The sequence below is a fragment of the Zootoca vivipara genome, chromosome 9 (genome assembly GCF_965207765.1).
Source record: "Zootoca vivipara chromosome 9, rZooViv2.hap1.1, whole genome shotgun sequence".
Classification (NCBI taxonomy): domain Eukaryota; kingdom Metazoa; phylum Chordata; class Lepidosauria; order Squamata; family Lacertidae; genus Zootoca; species Zootoca vivipara.
In genome coordinates this window covers 38,500,621-38,527,469 of record NC_142592.1, presented here as the reverse complement: position 1 = coordinate 38,527,469, position 26,849 = coordinate 38,500,621, and the positions used below count along the sequence as shown (strand labels likewise).

The 26,849-nt window shown below is 38.4% G+C and overlaps 1 protein-coding gene across 1 annotated transcript in view; it reads left to right on the top strand.

Annotated features, from left to right (window-relative positions):
- BLTP3B (bridge-like lipid transfer protein family member 3B) overlaps nt 1–26,849 on the top strand; it is a 38,172-nt gene that overhangs the window by 10,107 nt on the left and 1,216 nt on the right. The window contains exons 2-20 of the mRNA XM_035127511.3: nt 1,151–1,313; nt 2,395–2,433; nt 2,952–3,043; nt 4,074–4,263; nt 6,052–6,192; nt 7,278–7,448; nt 8,190–8,370; nt 8,709–8,792; nt 9,761–9,943; nt 11,615–11,733; nt 12,645–12,786; nt 14,264–14,457; nt 16,148–17,610; nt 18,747–18,922; nt 20,442–20,572; nt 22,473–22,623; nt 23,508–23,764; nt 24,317–24,425; nt 26,406–26,587. Coding sequence (XP_034983402.2) covers nt 1,151–1,313; nt 2,395–2,433; nt 2,952–3,043; nt 4,074–4,263; nt 6,052–6,192; nt 7,278–7,448; nt 8,190–8,370; nt 8,709–8,792; nt 9,761–9,943; nt 11,615–11,733; nt 12,645–12,786; nt 14,264–14,457; nt 16,148–17,610; nt 18,747–18,922; nt 20,442–20,572; nt 22,473–22,623; nt 23,508–23,764; nt 24,317–24,425; nt 26,406–26,587 — 4,168 coding nt within the window. The remainder of the gene's footprint in view (nt 1–1,150; nt 1,314–2,394; nt 2,434–2,951; nt 3,044–4,073; nt 4,264–6,051; nt 6,193–7,277; nt 7,449–8,189; nt 8,371–8,708; nt 8,793–9,760; nt 9,944–11,614; nt 11,734–12,644; nt 12,787–14,263; nt 14,458–16,147; nt 17,611–18,746; nt 18,923–20,441; nt 20,573–22,472; nt 22,624–23,507; nt 23,765–24,316; nt 24,426–26,405; nt 26,588–26,849) is intronic.

The following is a 26,849-nucleotide window of genomic DNA, read 5'->3' as shown; positions in this document are numbered from 1 at the left end:
CAGTAATTGGAGATTGCTGGGGAAAGCTTTTTCAGAAAGAAGGAAAAGTCTGAGAGGAAGATGAATGATTTTTGGAGAGGTTGGCAGGGAAGGGAATTTAAGAGTTTTGAGAAGACAGGATGAAAAATTTATGTGAAAGTGTAAAATGTTGTAACTAAAAGTAATACACCCAGAGATCAGAATCCGACTAAAATTAGGTTTCAATAACATAATTTAGATTCTGCATAGTAGTCAAATACTGTCAATAAGCTATTGAATATTTGACAGCAACCAAATAGTCAAAAAATGTCATTAGGTAGTTTTTCTCTTTTAATTCATCAGTTTCATTTGTTGTCAAGAGCAGACATAACTCCCATTTTTACAGCAGTTGGGGGTAAACCTAACTGCCTAGGGGACATTCAGATATACTGTAAGTTACTTGCTATTACAGCAGACATGTCCAAGAGGAGCACAAGCAAGCCATTCTCAGGGACAAAGTCTTTGTCGGGCAAGGTCTGTTAATAGTCACTTAAAGGGGGTAAAGGGACCCCTGACCATTAGGTCCAGTCGTGACCGACTCTGGGCTTGCGCGCTCATCTTGCATTATTGGCCGAGGGAGCCGGTGTATAGCTTCCAGGTCATGTGGCCAGCATGACAAAGCTGCTTCTGGCAAACCAGAGCTGCACATGGAAACGCCGTTTACCTTCCCGCTGTAGCGTTTCCTATTTATCTACTTGCATTTTGACATGCTTTCGAACTGCTAGGTTGGCAGGAGCTGGGACCAAGCAACGGGAGCTCACCCCGTCACAGGGATTCGAACCGCCGACCTTCTGATCGGCAAGCCCTAGGCTCAGTGGTTTAACCACAGCACCACCTGGGTCCCTCATTCAATGAACCATTGTGACTGAAAGGGAAGAGTAGAGTTATATTCAAATATGAACTTCAGACTTCTTGCTGTAATCAAGAGACAAACCACGTTGGTGGTATCTTCTGATGTTTTGATAATTAGTTGACTGTGCCCAAAGCTGCTTTGCACAAATAAAATCCTATTAGATATATTTTAAAATATTTTTTAATTTTGTATATGTTTAGATGTTTTATGTTTTCATCAATTGTAAGCTGAGTAATTGCTTTGTTGTGAAATAACTGCAGTGTTGATATTCTGTTTTAGGTTCACCAAAAACCTGTCACCTGACAAAATCAACTTGAGCACACTAAAAGGTGAAGGTCAGCTAACCAATTTAGAGCTTGATGAAGAAGTGCTTCAGAATATGCTGGATCTTCCCACCTGGCTTGCCATCAACAAAGTATTTTGCAATAAAGCATCTATTAGGGTGAGTAAGTGGTTTTCCTTGCACAGGAATAAAGACCAGTTTGCCACAGTGGATTGGAGGACATTTGGTTAATAGGATGACTTCTCCCTCTGGATGGGATAGGCAGGGTCCTCGGAAGTCTTTTGCCTCCTCTTCCAGGCAGAGGAGCTGGATTGGTCCAGACTAATCAGATCAGATTGGGATTTACAAATTATTCCCACAAATAAAATTGGGGTGGAGGGAATCAATTAACAGCCCCAGTAACTTCTTCTACCCATAACTGTAGCTATATGGTGTCTGTTTCCCCCCTTCTATTTTGCAGGTGTTTATTGTCCTTCCCCCTTGTTGCTTTTTTATTTGCTGTGTCCTTTTTCTAGAGCTATGGTGCTGGCAATGGACAGAATAGTACATAACCATCACCATCCATTAGAGGATGGTGGGTGCATGTGGGGATGTGAAAACTAAGATATACTATAATCTCTAGTAATCTGTGGATTAGGAAAATGTCTGTGTCAAAAAATGGAAGTGCATTCACTATCAAATATAGGTGAGATTATCAGCACCCCTGCTTCTAACAGTGGTGATTACTCTGACTGTGAATTGAGTTATTGGCATACATACAGCAGTTTTGTTTAGTCTGGATAAGATTAACACCATGTTAGCTTCAGAAGCTAGGTGAAGGGAATTCCTCCCCTCCACATGCATATATATTGCATACATGTATGTACGTACACTTACATGGACACACAGTCTCTTGACATATGTAGTAAAGTGTATGGGACTGATCCTTACTGAATCAGATTTGTGTGTCCTTTTTGGTTTCCTTAATTTGAGTGTCACAGGTTATATTTTTTTTTAATATTGTAGTGTAATTCATTTTGTTTTGACTTCATTTGGTAAGTTTGCAAACACCTCAGTCCTCATGAACAAGAAGAGGCAAGTCTGGTTTGAGGCTTGCAGAATGGTAGAAATGAGACATTTAATTTTTATGTGTACAGTATTGTTATATGCAACATGAGATTTCACATTTGCTTCTAGCATTTTCAAAACAGATTGGTGATGATGCCATATTTTCTTTAATGATTTTGTTTTTATTTTGAAGATACCATGGACAAAATTGAAAACACATCCAATCTGTTTGGTGAGTATGGAATTCAGCTTCCCAAATTAACTACCGTATGTTAGAATGGTGATGCATTTGTAATTTCCTTGCAATCATACTGAAATCACTAAGTAATAGCTAGTGGAGAGTAGAACATTTTGCCATTACTGGCAAAACAAATACAGGGTTGTATCCAATGAAGTTGTTTTGTTCAGCTGAGGACTTACCTCCTTGTCTTTTGTGCCTGGCCCACCAAATCTTCCCCAGAGGGTTGGGGAAAAACCCAGAACAGATATGGGGGGAGTTTGTGGAAGGAGAAGAAATCCCATTGTGCACATCAAAGGCCTTGTACAAAAAGGACAATGTGATTGGATATAACCCATTGCATTTTACATGATTCTAAGTGTTATAAAGTAACTAGCCAAATTGTTTCTGAAATGTTTTGTCATTTATTTTCATGTAGTCTCATTCTAAGTTTTAATTCTGCGAGATGGCTTTAATTAGTCACTGAATGTAAAACATTTCAATTATTCTAAATTTCTCTTGCATATCTAAAGTCACTGGATAAAGTAATAATGGAAATGAGTACATGTGAAGAACCACGCCATCCTAATGGACCATCGCCCATAGCAACTGCATCAGGACAAAGGTCAGTCATAATTTAAATGCTGTAATAGAATCAAGCATTACCTATGCAGTCAGTGCTGAGGAAAGCAAGCTGAATAGGCTTATATATAGTTGTTAATTAAAAGTGGGCTAAATGGCAGATCTGCTTGAGAAGGGCTGGGTTAGGTTAGTTAGATTTGTAGGAAAAAAGGTAATCAATGCCCAGTTTATGCATGTGATCCTAGTGTTTGTCTTTTCCATGTGGTCCCCACTGTGTAAAGGATCACATGGAGAGACCATAGTGTGAAGTGGGCTGCATGCAAGTATAGCCCACAGAGGCCAGTAGTGATTTCCATAACTGTGTTTGCATTTTTACAAGTCACTGTGACTACTGGAAAATGGCTGCTAGTAAGTAGTCCACATGTTATCTGTTTCATGCTCACATTTCTCGAAGCGATCCAAATATTATATGTAGAAATAGGCACGTATTTCTCATGTGTGTCTTCTCTGTAAGTGATAAAAAAGACCCTGCCTCTTCCTTTATCAGCTCCACATTGCACTTACAAAGCTTTGGAGAGAATTAAATATAGCTTGTAACGTCGTCTGTAGGAGAGGGCAACAGCCTTGCTATGACTCTACATACACAAAGGGGCCTTATTGGATCATAATAGTGTTGTGTTGGGATTGTGTTGGTACAATAAAAGGCAAACCAGTTTATGGCTCTTTCATATCTCTCAACCCACCCCTGCAAATGGCTTAGTGTGAAGGAATGTGGTTCGTGGTGTTCTGTCCTAAATGCTTAGGATGCATTGCAGTGTGGCAAAGAACATCATGTCTATTATCTCACCTACTTTTTCAAGGTGATCTTCCTGTAGTTCTAGTTTGGCACTTAATTGCAGAAGCTAAAACAGGGGTGTTGACTCTTGGTCTACATAGTCCCAGCTTATGATCTGTTCTAAGTTCTTGTTTTATTGGTCTCTGAGCGATTTCAGTGCTAGTTTTATCTTCATTTGAAGTAGTTGTTAAATCTATGCTGAAATTCTGTTTTAAATGTTTGCATTTTATTTCACCAGTGGATATGGTTTTGCTGAAAAAGTTGTAGAAGGAATATCTGTTTCTGTAAACTCCATTATAATCCGAATTGGAGCAAAAGCATTCAATGCATCATTTGAACTCTCCCAGTTGAGAATATATAGTGTAAATGCAAACTGGGAACATGGTGATCTAAGGTTTACTCGATTACAAGAATCTCAGCGTGGAGAGGTAAGGCTGACTTTAAATTTAGAACAAGCTATTTTATTCTCTTTTTCTCTTTCTGTAACTAGTTTATTTTCTTCTATACAAAGAAAAAATCACATTACAGAATTCACATTCCTATTGTAGCATTGTATAACCAATAATATTAACCTGGTTATTTTGCTTTAATTTTACCATTAAACCTACATTATTTTAATAGCAACTTGCCATATTGAGGCCCCTATCACCATTATGGCATGGCCTTGAGTTGGCATAGTTGCTGCTGACTTTGTTTGCATACTTGGCATATGACTCATTATTTCTGGCCCTTGCTAAACATGATAAGTGAAGTGTAAGTGGACCCTAGCCAGTCTACTGGAAACCATATCATGTCTAAAGAACAATTCCTATGCATGGTTTAAAAAGTGCATATACGTACAGTTGCAGGGATCATGGAGCAGAATACAGCCAAGTATGAATGACAGGCCTTCAGCTATTAGTTATTTGGTACTGATGAACATAGGTACCACAATACTTTTCTTTATGAGCAACATGCTTATACAGTGAAAAAATGTGCTCAGGCGAGGATTCATCTATGAAACCAAAGAATAGTAATTGACATTACCTTTTTAATATAGGCATTTCCCTTGCTTTGTGTCTGAAAATGGAACCATGCCTTTGAATTAAATGTATATTTTGAAATGCATAATATTAGCATAAACATTCAGAAATATACTGTGTTTCACCAAGCACTATAATAGTAAAAAGGGAATTTTTAGAACCAAAGAAAGCTGGTTCTGCCTGCCCTAGCACCATTGACTTCAACAGGCCTTAGACATGATTAACTTGGCCCAACCTGCAAAATATAGGTTTGACTATGATATATCTGGGACGCAGGTGGTACTGTGGGTTAAACCACAGAGCCTAGGCATTGCCGATCAGAAGGTCGGTGGTTCGAATCCCCGCGACGGGGTGAGCTCCCGTTGCTCGGTCCCTGCTCCTGCCAACCTAGCAGTTCGAAAGCACATCAAAGTGCAAGTAGATAAATAGGTACCACTCTGGCGGGAAGGTAAATGGCGTTTCCGTGCACTGAGAGCCAGTGGTGAAGAGTGGTAGACTCATAATCTGGGGAACTTGGTTCACGTCTCTGCTCCTCCACATGCAGCTGCTGGGTGACCTTGGGCTAGTCACACTTCTTTGAAGTCTCTCAGCCCCACTCACCTCACAGAGTGTTTGTTGTGGGAGAGGAAGGGAAAGGAGAATGTTAACAGCTTCGAGACTCCTTCGGGTAGTGATAAAACGGGATATCAAATCCAAACTCTTCTTCTTCTTCTTCTTCTTCTTCTTCTTCTTCTTCTTCTTCTTCTTCTTCTTCTCTGGTTTGCCAGAAGTGGCTTAGTCATGCTGGTCACATGACCCAGAAGCTGTACGCTGGCTCCCTCGGCAAATAAAGCGAGATGAGCGTCGCAACCCCAGAGTCGTCCGTGACTGGACCCAATGGTCAGGGGTCCCTTTACCTTTATTATATATCTGACCCATTTAAAGTTGATAGAAACATGTTCAAATAAAATAACGGAAGAAGTTTTGGATGATTGATGTCAATTTCTTTTTCTTTGATTTATGAGATTATTATTCCACATAAATTGCAAATTTAAATGGAAACATTTTTTGTTCAACAATTAAAGTATGAAGGGTAGAAAATTGAACCCATGTTCAGATGTGACAAGTCAACAGGCCTGTGGGATCTAGTGAAGTGAGTCTGCCTTTTTACAGTTCTCAGATATTTTAAATCAGGGTACGTGTGTTTTATTTTAGGTACTGACATTTAAAGAAATCACCTGGCAGATGATCAGAATAGAAGCAGATGCTATCCAAAGCTCTCAGCATGAAATCATGAGTGCTCCAGTTCGCCTGATTACTAACCAGTCCAAAATCCGGGTCACACTTAAAAGAAGGGTAATATTGCTTCGTGATGATTTTGTATATTCCTTAATGGTGGCAAAGGTGATGGAGAGATTCTGCAAAAATTATTTATATATATGTTCAGCATTAGATTTGTTTAGCATTCTAATCCGTTTGACATGAAATTGGCAGAAATTTTAGTTAAAACATAGAAGATTACTGTACAAGCAGGATACACAATTATGCTGACATGTTTGAGTTAGCACCATTTTCTTCTGGTGAGATATCCTGCCTTTCTCTGAGCTTGGAGAGGAAAAGAACCACCTCTCGATCTCATGAGAGAGAGAGAGAGAGAGAAAGAGAGAACTCTTGCTGCTTTATGGATTTCCAAGGCTTATGTTGGGCCCTGGAGGTTTTCTCCTAAGTACTTTGTTTGTAGTACCTCTGATACCCAACATGATTACAGGAATGAGGGGCAGGATTACTGACGAGCACAAGGTTTGATTAGCTAGTGGCCCAAGGCTTCCTAAAGCTTCTACACCTTTATTCACCGGAATACTCATTTGTGCTTGTTAAGTCATAGATAATGGAGGATATTAATCTGCCATACTTGCAATAATTTTCTACTATCATGAGAAACAAAGTATCATGAGAAACAAAAATTTTTCCTGAAATTTCTTGGGACAAATTGATTAGGTATATATTTGTTGTTTGGACAGTGTTCTCAAAGCTACGAACATGAGTCTGACCAAAGTGCGGGAGGCAGTGGAAGACAGGGGTGCCTGGCGTGCTCTAGTCCATGGGGTCACGAAAAGTTGGACATGACTAAACGACTAAACAACAACAACAATATATTTGTTAAATTAAGCTCCTGAAAAATACTTGTGTAAATTAATGATGCAAATTCCAGTTTGCCTCTACTCTTACTGCACTGCTAATAAAAGGTCACTCTCAGCAGGAGTACGAAAGAACAAAAATAATTGAACAAAGATTCCTGCTTTATGCTATGACTGCTGTTAAGTCTTGCTTTGTGTTCTGCTTAAAAATCATTTACTGTAGTCCCAAATCTTGATATAAAATATATTCTATCAAAATCAATGTTACCAATATTCCAATTTTACTTTTTCTCTTCACAACAGTTAAAGGATTGCAATGTGGTGTCATCTAAACTGATTCTATTACTAGATGACTTGCTGTGGGTTCTAACTGATTCCCAGTTGAAAGCTATGGTCCAATACGCTAAGTCTCTTAGTGAAGCTATTGAAAAATCAGCTGAGCAGAGACAAAGTCTAGCTTCTGAACCCACACAGGTAAGGAAAGCAATCATTATTGTGGCATATTATTAGTAGGTATATTTTCAGGTAATGTTTGTCTTATCTAATGGGACTCAAACACATAATTTTAGCCTCAGAAATTTTGCCTGTATGGGGCTTCGGAGTGGATATGTACAGTACTGCACAGTTAAGATTGTGTTAGGATCTATTGGTAGCCCTAGGAGTAACAGTCTTGTATGTATTTGTAGTATTCTCTCTGCCTCTAACTTATATTACGCATAGTAAAGCTTTTATCCTTTTTTGGGGGGGGGATAAAATGCTGCTTTAAAAAATGACATTTCCTTTAATGATATTTTGCACTTACAAATTACTCCCTTGAAGTAATACAGTAATTACAAATTATTGGCCAGGCAAGAGAGGAAGGAACTTCCAAAGAACAGGATGATTGTGTGGGAGAAGTTTGGTATGATGCATCAAAGTACAGTACTTTTGCAAAGCTATCCTCTGTCCCACATGTTTATCAGTATATGACTAAGAAACAAGTATGAAAAGAAATGCTTTTAGATTTGTTGAAAGCACCTAACTTTTTAGTTTGGATAGCAGTGAAATGTCATACACCCTTGATGATTAAAGGTGTGTTTCAGGTGCTACATTTGAAAGCTTTCCTTAACATGAAAATATAAAGCATTTATGGGAATTCTTTTAACTCTGAGATCCCCCACCCCCAGTGCTTTGTGGTGAGGCTCTTGCTAAAGTTATATATTTGAATGTTTCCAGAGTTCTGCTCCTGCATCCAGTTCTCAGCAGGTGAAAACACAGCAGTCCTCAGCCACTAGTGATCAAAACGCTGCAATTGTGAAATTATTCAATGATTTTGATGTTAAGGAAACTTCTTATCATCTAGCAATTTCCCACTTGGACCTGCATATCTGTGATGATATTCACGCTAAGGAAAAGGGTAAGTGTTTTGTGTGATTCCTTTATGCTGTTTAACATTGCTAGGCTTTTGTTATGGCTGTCAGAAGATTGATTGCAGTATATTACCAGTCAATTGTGTTCATACACTTTCAGGTTTACGCAATATTTTTTGAATGCAATTGGTCCTCAACAGCACAGAGCATGAAACGTGCATTGATATAGTCACACTTCCCTATAAGTATTCATAGTGAAGCAGTTTGAGACTTCCCAAGAAGGGAAGCATGTTGTCTTAAAAGTTGCCATCAAAAGGCACTTCCTCACAGAGCAAATAAGCAACACTACATATGCAGTATTTTAAAGCATTGTATTATTTTTCAGATGCAAACAGGCATGTTTCAGGAGGTGCTATGCAGCTTTCCTTTAGTCAACTAAGTGTAGACTACTACCCCTTTCACAAAGCAGGTAAGAGTATATGCTGAGTGGTTGTTTTTATCAGTCATATCTGATTAAAATTAGTTCCCAGTATGATCCTGAAATAAATGATTTTTGTACTGTATACAACTTATTAAGCTACTTGCATGTAGTTTAATATAATAGGAAATTGAATGAGGATGCTGCAGATTTAATATCTTGTGCAAAAAGGTGTATTGCACCTTGCTTTCTGCCTGTTGAAAAAAAAATGCTTAAATATGTTTTAAAATTAGTGTTCTGAGCACTTATATTCTCAGTAGTCTGTAAGACAATTCTGTAAGATATATTATCTACTGGTTATTGACTGAAATTTTGTTGTGTGTGTGTGTAGTCTTAACCCTGTAGGATTGCCAAGCAACACCATTGGGGTCTTTGATTCACAGCTAAAAATCTTACCTCTCAAAGGATATGTTAAAATTTGGGCTGCAGCATTAATCAGTTAATTGAACTGATCAAAGTGGCAGGTCTTGATTAAAATTATAGCATGATTAATTAAGCATTGCTCATACGTCATTTTGCCCTTTCAGCTCTCTTCTTGGTTGTGTGCTGCTTCTACCAGAAAATGGAAGATGACCCCAGAACCACCTGTGTTAGTGATGCGGAAGCCTCTGGGAGTGATCTTCCATTTCCACAGGGAGGAGCTTATGTGGCTTTGAAAAAGAGAGTTAGACAAATTAATGGAGAACACATTTACAGACTGAGAATATTTTTAAAATATTTAAAGCAGTGCTTCTTTTCTAGAAAAATAGGTGCCGGTACTCAACATGAAGTTGTTACAGTAAGTGTCGCACTTTTTAACGAGAACAAAAAAGTGCTGGTATTGCGTACCCTTGAGTACCACCTGGGGAAAAGCACGTGCTTTAAATAAGCTTACATGTTAAAAGAGTTTTTAAAATGTACCTAATGGCATCTTTCTAAAATTATTTTTTAATTTTTGTCCAAATATGTCATACTTACAGATGAGAGCTGCAGCCATTGGATGCATTTTAGCGATGCTACCAAAGCCAGAAGTGGATGGGCAGAAGAATTATTACACGATTTCAAAGGCAATGTTGAATTGCTTAAGCAGGTTATGAAGGATCATAATATAGATTCTCCCAGTAAATCCCTACCCCAGGGGTCTCCACAGCTCATACAAACAGGTACCTTATGGCATACATTGTTAACTTATATGAGATGGTTTATATGAAGATATTTTGCTGAAATCATTACAATTGATTTCATGGGTATAGGCCAGGCATCCCCAAACTGCAGCCCTCCAGATGTTTTGGCCTACAACTCCCATGATCCCTAGCTAAGAGGACCAGTGCTCAGGGATGATGGGAATTGTAGTCCAAAACATCTGGAGGGCCGAAGTTTGGGGATGCCTGGTATAGGCCCTAATAGTTTCAGTACATCAGAAGGAATAGTGCACTTGCATTGTGATTAATTCCTTTGGGACTGTAAAATAATTTTTAGAAAGTGATGCTTAGACTCATTTGAGGAAAATAGTTGATTAGATTCCAAAGCCTGCACAGATATGGCAAGTGTGCAACCCCCAATTTGCAAGAATTAGCATTTATATTTAGCAAATGAATGGGTTTTAATTTTGATACTGTTGATTTTTACTTAACATGCTTCTCTTTCATTTATCTTCCACTATTAGGTTATATTTTGACTACTCAAGAAAGGTTTTCTAGGCAGTTTACAAAGCAAAAAATTACAACCAAAGGCAACAAATAATGCAGCAATGAGATTTTATAAGTAGTGTTTTAGTACAAAGACACAGAGTTAATGCAAAACTTGGTTAAAAGCCAATGCAATTCTGGGCTGCATCAATAGGAGTATAGCATCTAGATCAAGTGCACACACAATTCTAAATAACCAGCTTACAAACTTGTGCTGTGAACTGAGCATTTGCGACTCTATATGAACATTTGCTTCTGCGATTTGACAGTATGACAGTGCAGTCTCATCTTATTACACGAAGTCACATTTGTATGTTTTTAAGTGAACACTGCAAATACAACAAAGTTGTTGTGTGATACACATTGTGCTGTGTTACACACACAAGTGTAACATTTAAAGTACCTGTATAGTTAGTTGAGCAATTATTATATGAGTGCTTATATTATTGATATTAGTCATTAGGATCTTAACATTCTCAACAGTTACAAAAAAAAAAATCCTTCCAGTAGCACCTTAGAGACCAACTAAGTTTGTCATTGGTATGAGCTTTCGTGTATATCATCTAGATCAAGGGAAGTAATAGTACCACTGTATTCTGCTCTGGTCAGACCTCACCTGGAGTACTGTGTCCAGTTCTGGGCACCACAGTTCAAGAAGGATACTGACAAGCTGGAACGTGTCCAGAAGAGGGCAACCAAAATGGTCAAAGGCCTGGAAATGATGTCTTATGAGGAACGGCTTAGGGAGCTGGGTATGTTTAGCCTGGAGAAGAGAAGGTTAAGGGGTGATATGATAGCCATGTTCAAATATATAAAAGGATGTCATATAGAGGAGGGAGAAAGGTTGTTTTCTGCTGCTCCAGAGAAGCGGACACGGAGCAATGGATTCAAACTACAAGAAAGAAGATTCCACCTAAACATTAGGAAGAACTTCCTGACAGTAAGAGCTGTTCAGCAGTGGAATTTGCTACCAAGGAATGTGGTGGAGTCTCCTTCTTTGGAGGTCTTTAAGCAGAGGCTTGACAGGCATATGTCAAGAATGCTTTGATGGTGTTTCCTGCTTGGCAGGGGGTTGGACATCCTTGTGGTCTCTTCCAAATCTATGATTCTATGATTCTATGGTTTTATGCATTCTGTTTCCTACAGGCAAGGAACAGATACCTAAAGGAATATCTAAGCCTCCCCCTGTGTCATCACAGCAACCAAAGGATAAACTGATGTCCAGCCCTGTGGTAGTTAGACTTGCAGATATTAATATTTATCAGGTATTTTTCAGTACTAATTGCTGATATCAGTTCTTTTGTTTGTTGATATCTGCAACTATGTTGAAGTTTTCTTAATACAAAAGCTGACTTTAATGAAAGCTGACACAGGCTTTGCCAAGTGGGCATTAAAAATGTTTTTTATCTCTTACAAATCTGGGCTTCCAGTTGTGTTAATTACATGTTTTAATATCTTCTCCTAACTCTGGTTCATCCTCACAATCACAGGGTCTTGTAAATTATTTGGGTCCTGTAGAAATGTAGCTGGGAAACATAGCTGGATTTCACACTGATTTTTGTTTGTGAAATTGGCTGGGTATGGTACAAGTTTGTTAACGGAACCCTTGCTCCTAGATGTTAAGTTGTTCCTCTTCTATTTTAGAAAATATTTACATAGAAAATGCCAGTTCTTTTCTAAGTTTACTCTATTCTCCCTTATGTGACATAAATACCCTTTTTAAAAATGTACATATATTGATAAATGGGAATCTGAACCCAGGTCTTCCAGACCTTAGTCCAGCATTATAACACTGGGTCATTTAGGCATTTGTTTGATCACTATGGTACATCAGTGAATTATCAAAACTATCACTGATCCCTCCCCCCCCCAAAAAAAGCCTATTGGCAAAATTGAGACAAAACAGGCTATAGTAGGGCAGCTGTAAGAAATCAGCACTCAGAATTTTGAGCATTTTAAGGCTGATAACGTCTGAACTGTTCTTGGTATAAATCCAGATATGTGGAAAAGTAGGATAGGTAACAAAACAATTTACAACCCTGCTCCCAAAGCAGTGAAAATACTTTCAAATTTTTGAATACCAGCACTATGATAAATACAGAAGCAGTTGTTCATGTTTGGTACTTCACAAAATCTAAAATATTCTATTGCTAAAAGCTGAACTTCCTAATTTCAGGTTTCTACAGCTGACCAGTGTCGTAGTTCTCCTAAAACGCTTATTTCATGCAATAAAAAGTCTTTGTACCTTCCATCAGAAATGCCAGCCATTCATATTGAATTCACTGAGTACTACTATCCGGATGGAAAAGATTTCCCTAGTAAGATGTTTTTAATTTCTTTTTCCTTCTTGTAAAGTGTTACAATTTTTTTATAATAGAGCATTGGCCAAGGACAGTTAGACTATTTTGCAAACTGTTACTCTCCTCTACATCCAAATGGGCTTCATTGTGAAAAATGGGGGGGGGGGTTAGCCCAATGCTCAGCGTGCTTTTAACTTGGTGTGGTCCTTAAAGCCCCTCTGTTTTTCCATACCAGTCAAAGCTATGCGTAAGGATAGGAAATGTGTAGCCCTCCAGATGTTGGACTCTCAAATCCTATCAGCCCTAGAGTGGTCAGGGATGAAAAGAGAGTTGTAGACCAACATCTGGAGAGCCAAAGATTATTCATCCATCATGTACAAATGTGTGCTGTGTGCAGATTATGACAATTGGAGGTGATACTGCACAAGGATTACTGCCCATGCATATTAATTTCAACATGTTCTGTATCCAAAGCCAGCTTTGCAGTGTGTAGAATCTGTGAGTAAAATGTTATTCAAAAGTTGTATGTAAATAGAACAAGAATGGGTTGCTGAATTCAGCCTAAATTTTCTTCAGGCGTTCAGGTGATAACAGTGGCAACAGGGGTGAGGCTAGTGCTTTCATCCTTACTGCCTCTCTTCACGTATTTACTTTAATACCTGAAGAGGCTACAGTTGTGATTATAGGAGGTTAACAAGTGAGAGGTGAAGCCTGTTACTTTATATGCAAGGGTTATCAGGTTACTGATGGTAGCCTGATAACTTTCAGTAAAGTTGGTACAGTTACAAAGGAAGCTGTTGGAAACCTAGTGATTCACAGTTAGTTCAGTCAGTTTATATACTGGACAGGAGAATAAAAAAGGTCAAGATTTTGATAGCTCAATTAAAGAACATTCTATTGGTGTGTGATTGAGTTTATTCACTCTTACTCTTCCATGGGACTTAGATGGGACTAGGAGAAGTGCTGTAACTTAGAATTACCTTACTTTTCCTGTGATAAGGCTGTGTCCCTTCATCATTCCCCCCCCCCCATATATATGGGATTGCCAACATGGTGCTATCCAAAAAAAAATTAGACTACATTTCCCATCATCCCTGACCATTGCCCATGATGGCTAGGGCTGATAGGAGTTGTAGTTCAAACATCTGGAGGCCACTATGTGGCCAAATGAGGCAACTGGGGACAAGAGGGAGAAAGCATGTTCAGGAGAGCCCCAGTTGTGGAAGTAGAAAAAAAATAAGTGTATATAAAAAAATCTCAAAATAATCCATTAAGAACTTGGCATACTCAGTAGCCACTGAATGCAGAGTTCAGAATGCAGTTGTTTCAGAAATAGTACTCTGTATACAGCCAGAACATTGGCTTCCAAGATTGGTTTTTCCTATGCCCATAATATTGGATTTAGATTTTGTTAATGCTCTCAGCCAGTTGTTAGAGAGAATGATACTACTTCTAAACCATTTTTAAGATAATATTTTTGTTTTTATTCCTTTAGTTCCAAGTCCAAACCTTTACATTCAGCTAAACGCCCTGCAATTCACAATGGATGAGAGGAGTGTTCTTTGGCTTAACCAGTTTGTGTTGGACTTGAAACAAAGTCTCAGCCAATTCATGGCCATATACAAGTTAAATGACAATTCAAAGCCGGAAGAACATGTTGACATTCGAGTTGATGGGTTAATGATAAAGGTAATGTTGTCAAATATACAGCACAACATTGCTCAGTGTTGAATTCCTGTCATGGATGATGCATGGGAGCGGCCACTTTAGAGAGAAAATATGTATTGTCCAATGCAGGGCAACTTGTGAAATGCAAACCACACATGATATAAAAGGGGTAAGTTGTTGTTGGAGACTGGGGCTTCACTTACTTTAAAAGTTAATTTCTAGCTCATTTAACTGAAAAAATTAATTGGATCAGGTTTTCAGAAGCACTTCCCAGTGGAACATTAGATACCACACAACTTTCCTAACTCTGTGATCATATAAGGGAGAGTATGGGGTAATACAACAGCTTTAAACTTAATTAACATTTTCTATCTGCAAAAAATATTTTAGAATCATGGGAAAACATACAAAACCTCAATAAGTATCCTTTATGTTAGATGATAATGCTTTCAACCCAAAGATCAGGGAGTTGCAATATTTGGTGCTAAAAGAGAAAATATAATGGACATATTAGAAACAAGGTAGGATTGACTGAAGCAGTGGAATATGGAATTCTTTTTTCCTAGAAATAAAGCCTATAAGAAGATCAGATGAGGATATATTGGGAGTGATGTCCTGTATCACACGAGGGCTGGGTTCTAATGTAATACAAATAAAGCAATGTTTATAAATCAGCAACAAAGCATGACTTATGAGCATAGTTTGTGGTTAATAAACAAGGATAAGTAGGTGAAGTCAGCTCCAGATGAAACCATGATTTATAAACTGGTTTAGCATTACATGAGAATAGGCCATGAACTGTTGTTGGCATAGTCTAGTAAACAAAGAGGAATAAACACTGTGGAGTAGACAATTTAGATCTGAAAAGTATTTTAGGACCTTACAATGTACTAATTTAGCACATGCACAAGTGTAAAACAGCCCATAATGAAATATATAATTCATTGAAATTCATTTTGCCAACTATAGGCAAAACCACTTAGCATCTGATAAAGAAGATTCTATTCCACAAAAGCCTTAACCACAATAATCTGTTCATTTTTAAGGTGTCAGAAAACACCCTTTTGTATTTTTATTTGCTATGCATATTTATCCTCTTATTTAGTCTTTATTAAGATAGCTTGTTATACTTTGTGGAATTATACCATTAAGGACATCAGCCTCTGTGCTACCCACATACAGCAACCCCACAATTTATGTGGGGGTTATGTTTCAGGGGTTGTGCATAAAGCCAAAATTGTGTTTGGTCAAAACCCCATGGGTTCTATGGTGGGTGGGATTCTCCATGTCCTTTTTAATGGAATCCTGCCCCTTTCTGCCTCTTTTTAATTTTTTTAAATTTTTTTGCCACATTCGTAAAGCACAAGTTAAATGCACTTAAGTTGTACTGTATTCCTTCACCCTACCTTTAACTTATGTAGTCACCCCAGTGTCACTTCAGCTCCAGTGTGAAGTAGCCAAGAATGTAGCAGTCAGACACTGAACCTCACTCCAATTTCTCAGCAGTTACAGTGGAATTGCAGCCTGAACTTTGGGAAGCTATGCTTGCTCAGAAGTTCTATGTACTTTGATTAGTAATGTAGGCACTCCCTGCGGTAGATCACATTTCTTTCTGGCATATATTCCTGTAGTTTGAAAAACACTTTTTCAAAAATTTCTGCACTTGAATCACTTCTTATTTTAAAATTAATATTTATGCTTTTTGTTGCAGTTCATCATACCTTCTGAAAGGAAACAAAACCATAAGGATGATCCACATGCAATTTCTATTCAGAGTTCTGAAATGATTTGTACAAACACAAGGCACTCACCAAACTGTAGGCACTCCGATTTGGAAGCAGTGTTCCAAAACTTCAAAGACTGTGAATTTTTCAGTAGAAAATTCACAGGCTTTCCAAAATCCCCTGACTGTTTTAATCTTCTGCATCCAATTTTCCAGCGACATGCCCATGAACAAGATACTAAGATGCATGATGTCTATAAAGGTTTTATCACTCCCCAGCTGAATAAATCTGCACTTAAAACATCTGCTGCTTCTGATGTCTGGGCAATTCATTTTTCCCAGTTTTGGATGGACTATGAAGGAATGAAGAGTGGAAAAGGACGGCCAGTGAGCTTTGTGGAGTCATTTCCACTTACACTCTGGGTTTGTCAGCCCACAAGATTTGAGCAATTGCATAAAGAGCCCTCTAATCAGAAGCCCCACACCTCAAAACCTGACTCTTGTGACCTTGCAAACCGACTGCAGCGCAAAAAGCTTCTGAAAGAGTATTACAGCACTGAGACTGCAGCCTTGGCCAATGGTATTGAAAACCTGTGCACTATGAGATCCCAATCTACACATTTTATATCTGACGCTGATATTCATGTTCTTGTTCACATCCAAAAACATGTCAGCATGCAAATCAATCATTACCAGTATCTTTTCTTACTCTACCTCCAAGAATCTCTTGTGTTGCTCCTGGATAACTTAAGAAAAGATGTAGAGACTGTGACAGGCAAACCTGCAAAACAGGCAGATGTCTGCATTGGGATCTTACTGAAAAGTGCAGACATAGCTCTGTTGCTTCATCCACTGATGCAAGGAAGCACCTGCAGGTCTCCTGTTTTAAAAGGAGGAAGTCCAGTGGCATCAGACCTTTCACCCCTGGAGAATGGAGAAGCATATGCATCGGAGAGCAAGCTAGTTCCTACTAATGCTGCACAGATAAGCAGTTCAGATATGAATGCTGTAACTGACAGTAGGTCTGTGAATGCTGATTTTAGCAAAGCCATTCTGACAGACCCTCTTTTGAAATCAGATAGTGATTCGCGAAGGGGAAGTACAATTTCTGACGATGCCTCAGAAAAACTCTGGGGGAAAATAAATGAAGAAAATAGTGGGCTTTTCAGTCGAAGTGATTCAGAAGAGATTTGTGAGTCGCTTAGTGACAAGAGTAATACATATCCCAGGGATTTGGTTAATGTTTTGAATTGCAGAGAAGATTCTCTTGAGATGTTGATGGAGAAGGAGGATGACAAAAGTGTGTTTTCAAATAAGGAAAGTGGAGCAGGAGGTTCACCTCTTAAAGTCAGAGACTTTGAATCTGATGCTGCTTGGCAGTCTGAAGAGCTTGAAAGTGACAAAGAAAAGTTGGCTACAACCAAAACACTTGCATTTCAGTCTTCATTAAGGTATAGAAAATTTCTAAAAAAATAACTTTGTTTAGATTCAGTAAAGTGGGGGGCCCATGCGGATAACCATATATTGAGACTTAAGGCTACTCTAACATGTTACCATCATTAGGAAGTTGGCAATGGGATTTCTATGGTAGCTTCTTCTGTGATAGCTTATACTTCTGTACTGTGCAAGTGTCAGCTGCTGCCAGGAGAAATAAATGGGAGGCAGGGCTTCAATGAATAACACAGAGAACCAGGTAATGCATAGTATGGGAGGAGAAAACACAAACCATGAGGGACATGGAAAGGCAGGATGGAATATGAAAGGGGTCCCTGGTATTTGAGAAAGGGTTAGACATAAGCATATTTAGATAAGGTTTAGAAGGCCTATACACCTAACAAATATATGTCCTTATGGCTGTGGCAGCAAAACATTTTGTGGATGCTGGTGGGCATGCACATTGTGCAGCCTTCCCAGAACAGTTGCTCTAGGAAACTTAGGAACATACAGTGGTACCTCTACTTACGAATTTAATGCGTTCTGAATGCACATTCGTAAGTCGAAAAAATTTGTAAGTAGAATCCCATAGGACTGCATTGGGAGAAAAAATTCATAAGTTGAAGCAACCCTATCTAAAAATTCGTAAGTAGAAAAAATCCTATCTAAAGATGGCGGACGGAGCTCCATTCGTAAGTAGAAACATTCATAAGTAGAGTTATTCGTAAGTAGAGGTACCACTGTAGGGAGCTGCCTTATACTGAGTCTCAGACCTTTAGACCATTTAGTTCAGTAGCATCTTCACTGACTAGCAATGGTTCTCCAGAGGTTCAGGCAGGAGTCGTTGCCTCCCTGCCCTGCCGCCAACCTGCAAAGTAGGTGTTGTGCCATTGCCCTGTGCCATCTTGGAACATATTTCCTTTCTTGCTGCTCAACTGCCAGGTTTGTTTGTTTGTTTTTAATTAAACAAATCTGTTTTTGACAGAAGTCAGAGCAGGATTAATTTCTGTACTGGATTTAATTATTGACTTGTAGAAATATAAAATTCTCACCAACATTTGCCTTAATTTAATGGTTTGGAATATTTTTATTTTCTTTGTTTTTTAGTTTTTTACCGTAAGTAATAATTTCCTAATATCTTTATATTAAAAAGTGGAAAGCCTAAGGAACGCTGCCAGTCCAATCTCCCTGCATTCTCTGTTTCTTATAAGAACATGAAGAAAAGTCCATCACAAGCCTCTTTGGATACCATGTCTATTGATAGCATGTTGTTGGAGGAACAGTATTTAGAGAGTGATGCAAGTGATAGCCACAGCTTTTTGGAGAAAGGTAAGTAAATGTCCAGTTTTTGGAGTTTAAAGTGATAGTGAATCAAATAATCTTCTGAGGTTTTCTCCTTGATTCCACTAGTGCTTAGTACTTAGTTTTAGATTGTATGTAGAAAAAAAAGGAAGATATTATTTACATTTGTATATCTCAGAGGTATCGTTTTCAACCTCTTGTGGAACTGCCATTGTTGTGAAAATACTGTACATTACAGGCTGAGCCCATTGATTTGGAGGGTTGGTTTACCATATGGCTAATGAGTTTCCACTTGACATTAGTGCCAGCATATCTAATTCCAGCCAATCAGACTGGATCCTTAGAGTATTCCTCATAGATAATTGTTAATTATGACTAAATGCTGTAGGTGATTGCATGACTAATTTTTCCATATATAAATGAGGTATTTTATTATGAAGGACAGAGTTTGACTTGATATTCAGTATATATTAGTTTTATCGAATTTACTTTGCCATGTATATTTTTAATATGAAAAATTCATTTAAGAGAAATGTATATATTAAAATGTAAGCAAGATTTCAAAAATTAGCTTTCTGAGTATTTTTCTGCTAGAGACATTACCTTATTTCAATTTTATTGATTTCAGCAATTTGTATACTGATTAATCAGACATTTCTAAATGGTGTACAAGAGACTCAATACAATAAGATTAAAAATGAATTAAAACAATAAAATCAGAATTTAGTTAAAAAGCCTGTTGGATTTAAAAAAAATCCTGGGTGTTCCTTAGTGATGCACTTTGTGTGTTGTCTCATTGCATAACTAAGTTGGGTCCATTAATTTTAGTTCTACTTTGAGTAAAATTAGTTGGATGCCACCCTGTGTTTGAGAGTTGCTTCCTGCAGTCTAAGATAAAAGACTATTCAAATGCTGTGTGAATTGCTTAAGTTGTGTGGTATTTTTGGAGGAGGCTGTAGATGGATAATGGTTAGATGAACTGAATTTGAGCTGGTCAGTATGCCACATCCATAAAAGCTAGATAGCGCACATAGCAGTATGTATCTGTAAAAGGTAAAGGGGCCCCTGACCATCAGGTCCAGTCGTGTCCGACTCTGGGGTTGCGGTGCTCATCTTGCTCTATAGGCCGAGGGAGCCAGCGTTTGTCCGCAGACAGCTTCTGGGTCATGTGGCCAGCATGACAAAGCTGCTTCTGGCGAACCAGAGCAGCGCACGGAAATGCCGTTTACCTTCCCGCCGGAGCGGTCCCTATTTATCTACTTGCACTTTGATGTGCTTTCAAACTGCTAGGTGGGCAAGAGCTGGTACCGAGCAATGGGAGCTCACCCCGTTTCAGGGATTCGAACCACCGACTTTCTGATCAGCAAGCCCTAGACTCTGTGGTTTAACTCACAGTGCCACCTGGGTCCCTGTAAATCCCCATTTAAAATATATGTATCTGTAAATCCCCTTTTAAAATATAGAAACCTAGTGACAACTGCATGAAGTATCTTTATAAAAATGTACAGCAAATGTAAACACATCTGTCTTTTTATGAATATATAAGCTATCTTGTCAAATAAACCGTTGGAAAACATTCCTGATGAAAATACAGTGATGGAAAACTATGGCGGATCATCTCCGGATGTTCTCAGCGCAGCTTCAGAAAGTGCTCAAGATGCTAGTGAAGAAGAAATGGTAATGATATCCCAATAAGGAGGATGTTTTCATAATGTTTCTACTGGATGGGGTTGTTTGAGCAGATCTTTGGTCATGAGAATTGAAGTGTTGCTGTTTTGAAAATAGTGGGATGGTGGGGAAAGTATGCAAACAAAGGTACCAAAATAGGAGAAACAGGGTAGCACGGCCTTGACAAAAAATGGTCCTCGGTGAAATAGGGGAGAAGGCTACAAAGTTCACTCTGCTTTAGCAACTACATAAAAAGAAAGTACAGTTGTACCTAGGTAGTCGAATGGAATCCGTTTTGGAAGTCTGTTCGACTTCCAAAATGTTCAGAAACCAAAGCACGGTTTCTGATTGGCTGCAGGAAGCTCCTGCAGCCAATTGGAGGCCATGGAAGCCCTGTCGGACATTCTGCTTCCAAAAATAGTTCACAAACTGGAACAGTCACTTCTGTGTTTGTGGCGTTCAGGAGCCAAAACATTCGACAACTAAGCTGTTTGAAAACCAAGGTACAACTGTATATGTTGAATAATGTTTTCCCTAGCAATTTTGGAATTAGCAGACAGTCATGGAATCAGACAAAAGATTATGTAACTGTAACCTTTTGTGGCAGCCTCTTTAGTTTGACTACTCTATAGAGGGGCCAGTATTTCCCTAAAAAGTGGGAATGGGGCTTGTGGATGTAATTACCCCATCCTCCTCAAAACAGTGCTTAGAGTAGGAAAATTCAATTGATATCTTTATTTTTCATTATGCATAAATCATAGGCTTATGAACTAGCATAAGGTGAACAAATTGCTCCATATGTTTGAAAGCAAATAAATATATGAAGTCCTTCTTCTGCAGGATATCATGAATGTGAATGGGCTTTTTGATGAGCTGCTGCCAAAACAGAGCTTCTGTGGGTTACAGTCACAATTATTCTGTTCTAATTATTTATTTTAAAACTCGTTCCCCTGCAAAATGTGCAGAACCGTCCACAATAAAATAGCAATGGTATTTCCTTTGAAAAGTGTTTAGAAACTCATTCTGGTTGAGAATACAGGTATCTGACTGGAGCCAGATAGTAGAGCAGGTGGTGCCCTTATTACAATTGCACTGACATCCCATTAGAGTTCATGCCAGTTCAAAGTGCTGGTTATGACCTAAAATCCTAAATGGATCAAGTTATTTGAAGGATTGTCTTATTCCAATATAAACCAACCTGTACATTAAGATATGTGTGAGACCCTTTCAGTGATCCACCATCTGAGCTGCCTTTGCTGGGAGCATAAAAGTTTGAGAGAGCGCCTTCTTAGTACTACGCCCATGCTCCAAAGCATTCTTCCTAAAGAAAGCTGCCTGTTCCCTTCTTGGGCCTTCCATTGGCATGCAAAGACCTTTTTGTTTCAGAGGCCTACTGAGTTGATTATATTATTTGTCCTGCAAAATACATGTTTTGCTAGCTCGTGGTTCTTTATTTTCTCTTCTGTATTTTGACATGGGTGCTATTTCATTGTTTTATCTGTAATGTTGGGAGCTGCCCTGAGTATATTGTATGGAAAGGGAGGATATAAATTTCCCAAATTAACTAAAAATAATTGATCAGCCCAAATATTCAATCAGCACCCCTGAATTAAAACAACTGAAATTCATCCAAGCAACTATGACTAACAGATGTATCAGGTACCACTAACACATAACAGCTATGTTCAACTTGGAGCAGATGTAAGCAGTTTTATACTCAGTGCTATGAGTCGAAAGCTCCCAATGGGTTACAGAACCTACTCTAACTGAAAATGGTTTTTATTTCCCTTCTGTTACTTTGACTATGTGATTCTTTGATTCTGCACATTTGTCGGGGTGGGGTGGGGATGTCAACATAATATGAGCTTTCCCAGATGAGTTACTAATTGTATTTTCATTTTGTTGACAGATGTCAGTTGTGGTTTTTAAAATATTTGGTGTTAATGGTGAAATTGACATAAGAGGTAATGACACAGATGTATGCCTTCAGGTAAACCAGGTTGTACCAAATCAGTTGGGCAATATCAGTGTTCGACATTACCTTTGCAACCGAACAGCAGGTAAGAACTAATTTAATATAAAAAGGCATTTCTGGTGCTTTCACACTAGTGAAAATGTCTAAGGATTCTGTTTTGTTGGTTTTAGTATGTTATGAAATAGCCTACAGATTTGGACAACTAAAGACTTTAAAGGGGCTTGAAAATTGTTTAGTGGATTTGTAGGCGTGTCTGTGTACTCTTCTGGAATTATCTCTAAAGAAAGGCCAGAACCTAGATCCCCCCCCCGACTTCTCCAACTGCAATAAATAATTATCTGTATTCAGTTAGGTACTGGCATACAGTGGAATCCTACGTGGGGCAGAAGCGACTATCACCCATGCACTTCAGCTTCCCATACCTTAGTCTTTCACATGCCCCCTAAATCTGCTTTGAAGTGTTCTGTACCTCTGCAAAGCAGATTTCAAAGGCATGCAGTGGGGCTGCAGGGGATAGAGAAAGTCTCGATCAGCAAGAATAAGTCTATTCCATTCATTCATGGACAACATTGGATACAGCCCATAGATTATACTGGAGGATTTATTTTGTACTTTGTTGCTTATTCAGTACATCTGAAAATATATTAAAAGGAAGAAATGCTATGAAGTTTGTGAAATTAATTTGTAAAATAGGCATTTGAAGGGAAATTATAAATACTTCCTTTATCTGATTACACTCCCTTTGACTATAAAGATTACCGTATGGAAGCAGTTTCTATCCTTCTTTAGATTTTTAAATCAAAATACCTAATGCAAGTTAGCTGTCTAGTAGATGACATAGCCCCATTATATTTTGTGTTGTTTCAAAGTAGTCAGTGTTTACATCATGTTGGAGGATGGGCTATAAATAAGAGACATTTAATGTCATGTAAAAGTGGTTTACCTGATTCTGTACTGGTTTTATAATAGGTTCAGATCCTAAGACTGTGACTCGGCCAGTTAAATCAACTCCTGAAATCAGACTGAGATGGGAAAGTGGACCCAGTGCTATAATACATTCATTGCTATCAGAAAAAAATGGGTTTCTACAATGTCATGTGGAAGACTTGAGTGCTGATTTCCTAATGTCTTCACTTATGAACATTCAACGTTTTCTGGAAGATGAAATGGTTGCAGAAGTGATGCCTATGAATATAAAAATTTCTAATACAAGGATCAACTTAAAAGTATGTCATTTTTGGAGTGAGATTGATGTCAGTTCAGAGTAAATATCAGTAATTCGGGATTGAGGGAAAGCATTGCTTTTAAAAAAAATAAAGCTTAAATTAACAGCTCCTGTTAGATACTAGTCAATAGTTTAAAAGCCGTTAAATGATGTGATGTTTTCAAACAAGCACTACTGAGTAAAATTTGGCTTCATAGAAAGCTATCCTAACACTAGTGCTGTATATTTTCTTCAGCTATATTGCAAGATTGGGTGAAGTAAAATTCAATGTTCTGCCTTGTTTTAGAGAAATTTTGTTGGATGTTTGGAAGCATATTCTCACGAACTATTTGCAGTATAAAGAGTTCATCCGTCAGAAATTTGCTTGTGAAAGAGGAGAGTAGGGTATGCAGGCAGAAGCAGCCATTCCTCAGTGGCAAGCAGTCTCTGTTTCTCTTCTTGATGCTTTTGGGAGTTCCACCATTGACTCAAATATCACAGAGAACTTTGGAGTCTGCTTGAATTTAATGTGATATATTTTTTTTAAAATGCTCGTATTGCTTATATTTTTTAGGATGACAGCCCACGTGACAGTCTAACTGCTCCTGAACCAGCCCCTGTAACACTGAATATTGACCTGCTTATGGTGGAGAGGAAAGATGATGGTTCATTTTGCATCAGAGGTCTGCCTGCCTGCCTTTTTTTAAACCAAATTATTATTTTTTAGTATTTTTACCCACCTTGGAAATATTTGTATTGAAAGTAGGATAAAACTCATAAGAAAATAGAAATAAATACTATAGTCTAATACAGGCATCCCCAAACTTCGGCCCTCCAGATGTTTTGGACTACAACTCCCATCTTCCCCGACCACTGGTCCTGTTAGCTAAGCATCATGGGAGTTGTAGGCCAAAACATCTGGAGGGCGCAGTATGGGGATGCCTGGATTAATATCATCATGGGGAAAAAATCATGTGTTGTGCCATCTAGTCCAAGCCTCTACCATTCGTGATGTTGTTGGCATCTGTCAGTCTTGAGAGACAATGGAGTGCACCTCCAGGGGTGAAGTCAAACCATTGCGTTAGCAACACTGAAGTGACCTCCCTGGGGCAGTGTGTCTGGAGGTCCTGGGCCCTAACCCTAACCCAAACAAGAAGACCCCTTCTCAGCCTCACTGATGGTGGTCCAAAGGAAAGCAGAGCAATATGTTGGCACCAGCTTGGTTGCTGGAGTTGCTGGAAGGAGGTGTACAAGGGCCATCCAGTCAACTTGGGGATTCCACTCTGGATTTGTGTAGGGTTTACTCCTTAGCCTTTTATTCTCCCGAAGGTATCCCGTAAGGCAGCGAAGGTTTAGATCAGAGTTTTCCTTCTCCTGGATGTGCCTCCTTCCCAGGTTAATGAGCCCCATCTGCCCCTCCCATTTGGGGTATATAAGGGGGGCGGGAATGCAGGTAGTTCAATAAAACATTTAAACTATGGAAAATGCTAAAATTCTAAACTGTAAGTTCAACTGTTTAATGTTGAAGAACATCTGATATTCCCAATTCATGGAATGAGGCAAGGATGATATTTATTCATAACAAAAATAAACATCATTTTTATCATATAGATTGATATCATTGATGAATCATGACTAAGTTTTTACACTAATAGATTGAACCATGTCTGCAAGGTGATGTCTCCTTTTTAAGATGCTGTCTAGGTTTGTCATTGCTTTTCTCCCAAGAAGAGAAAATATCATATCATAACAACCACTAGACCAGTCTAGCTTATCCCTTTAATTGTATATTGTGGCTACGCACCTGCCATTAGAACCATAATGTCTAGTCTTATAATGGCATCTCAGTTTAAGATGTCTGCTGAGATATATTTATGTGAAGGTGTGATTGTACAAGGATGCACTTTTTGAAGGATGTTATTTATGAAAGCTCATGCTATACAGCTTAGTTTCATACCGGTAGTACTTGATACTTTTTAGCTGTAGATCATTAACTATTTAATATTTTTATATTGACACTGTACAGTTCAAGTTACTGAGATAAATTGCTGTTGAGGTGCAATCACTGGATGCTAGCAAGTGATTTCAATGTTTCTACTCGGTATGACTGATATTGCTATTTATTTATTCATTCTGCCTTTTCCCTGATTCAAGGCAGCTTACAGATAAGAATAACTGCTAAAACACAGAGAAAACAATGATTAAATAACAATTAAACATTGATTGAATTAAAATTATATATATAAAATCTATTGAAGCCATACCAATAATTACAATAAAAACCAGCATAGCACCAGCCTTTTAATTAAGAGCAGCCAGTTCCCAAATGCCTGTTGGGGAAAAAACTCTTCACTAGCCAGCGGAAGAAAAAAGGAGGGAGCCAGTCTAACTTTTCCAGGGAGGGAGTTTCAAATTCTGGGAGCAGCCATGGAGAAGGCTGTCTCCTGTGTTCCTATCAAGTGTCCCTCGGAGGGGGAAGGACCTCAAAACCTGGGCTGGAATGCAATGAGGGAATGCAAGTCTTTCAGATAACTTGGACTTAAGCTGTGTAGGGCTTTATAGGTCAGAACCAGTGCTTTGATTTGTGCCCAGAAATAGACTGGTAGTAGTGGAGCTGTTACTGTTGGGTATCACCCACTTTAATTATTATTTATTTTTAACAGATAACCGAACACCTAGCAGTGATGTTCCAAAGACTAAGACAAGTAATGATGCAAGAGAACAAATTGCTGAAGTTGATGCGCACAAAAAACAGAAATGTCTGTCTCAAGCTACACAAACATCTCCAGAAATTAGCAGGTCTCTTAAACCTTTTAGGAATTTATCTGATTCGATCAAGGAGCAGGTAACCATAGATCTACAGAACATTTCATTGTGCAGGTCTTTTGACAAAAATTGTATGTTTTAACATGATTTTTTCCTTCTGCTCTAGGCCATTCCTTTTCAAACTATTTCCCCATCAAAATGAACTTTACAAAGCATTTTTAAAGAGGGACATGAAGCAATTTTAGATAACTAATACCTTTGGTTCAAACTCATGAAAATTTGTTCTTGTTTTTTTTGTTAAGAAAGCATTATTTAGGGGGGAAATTGTTAAGAGGAGTCTA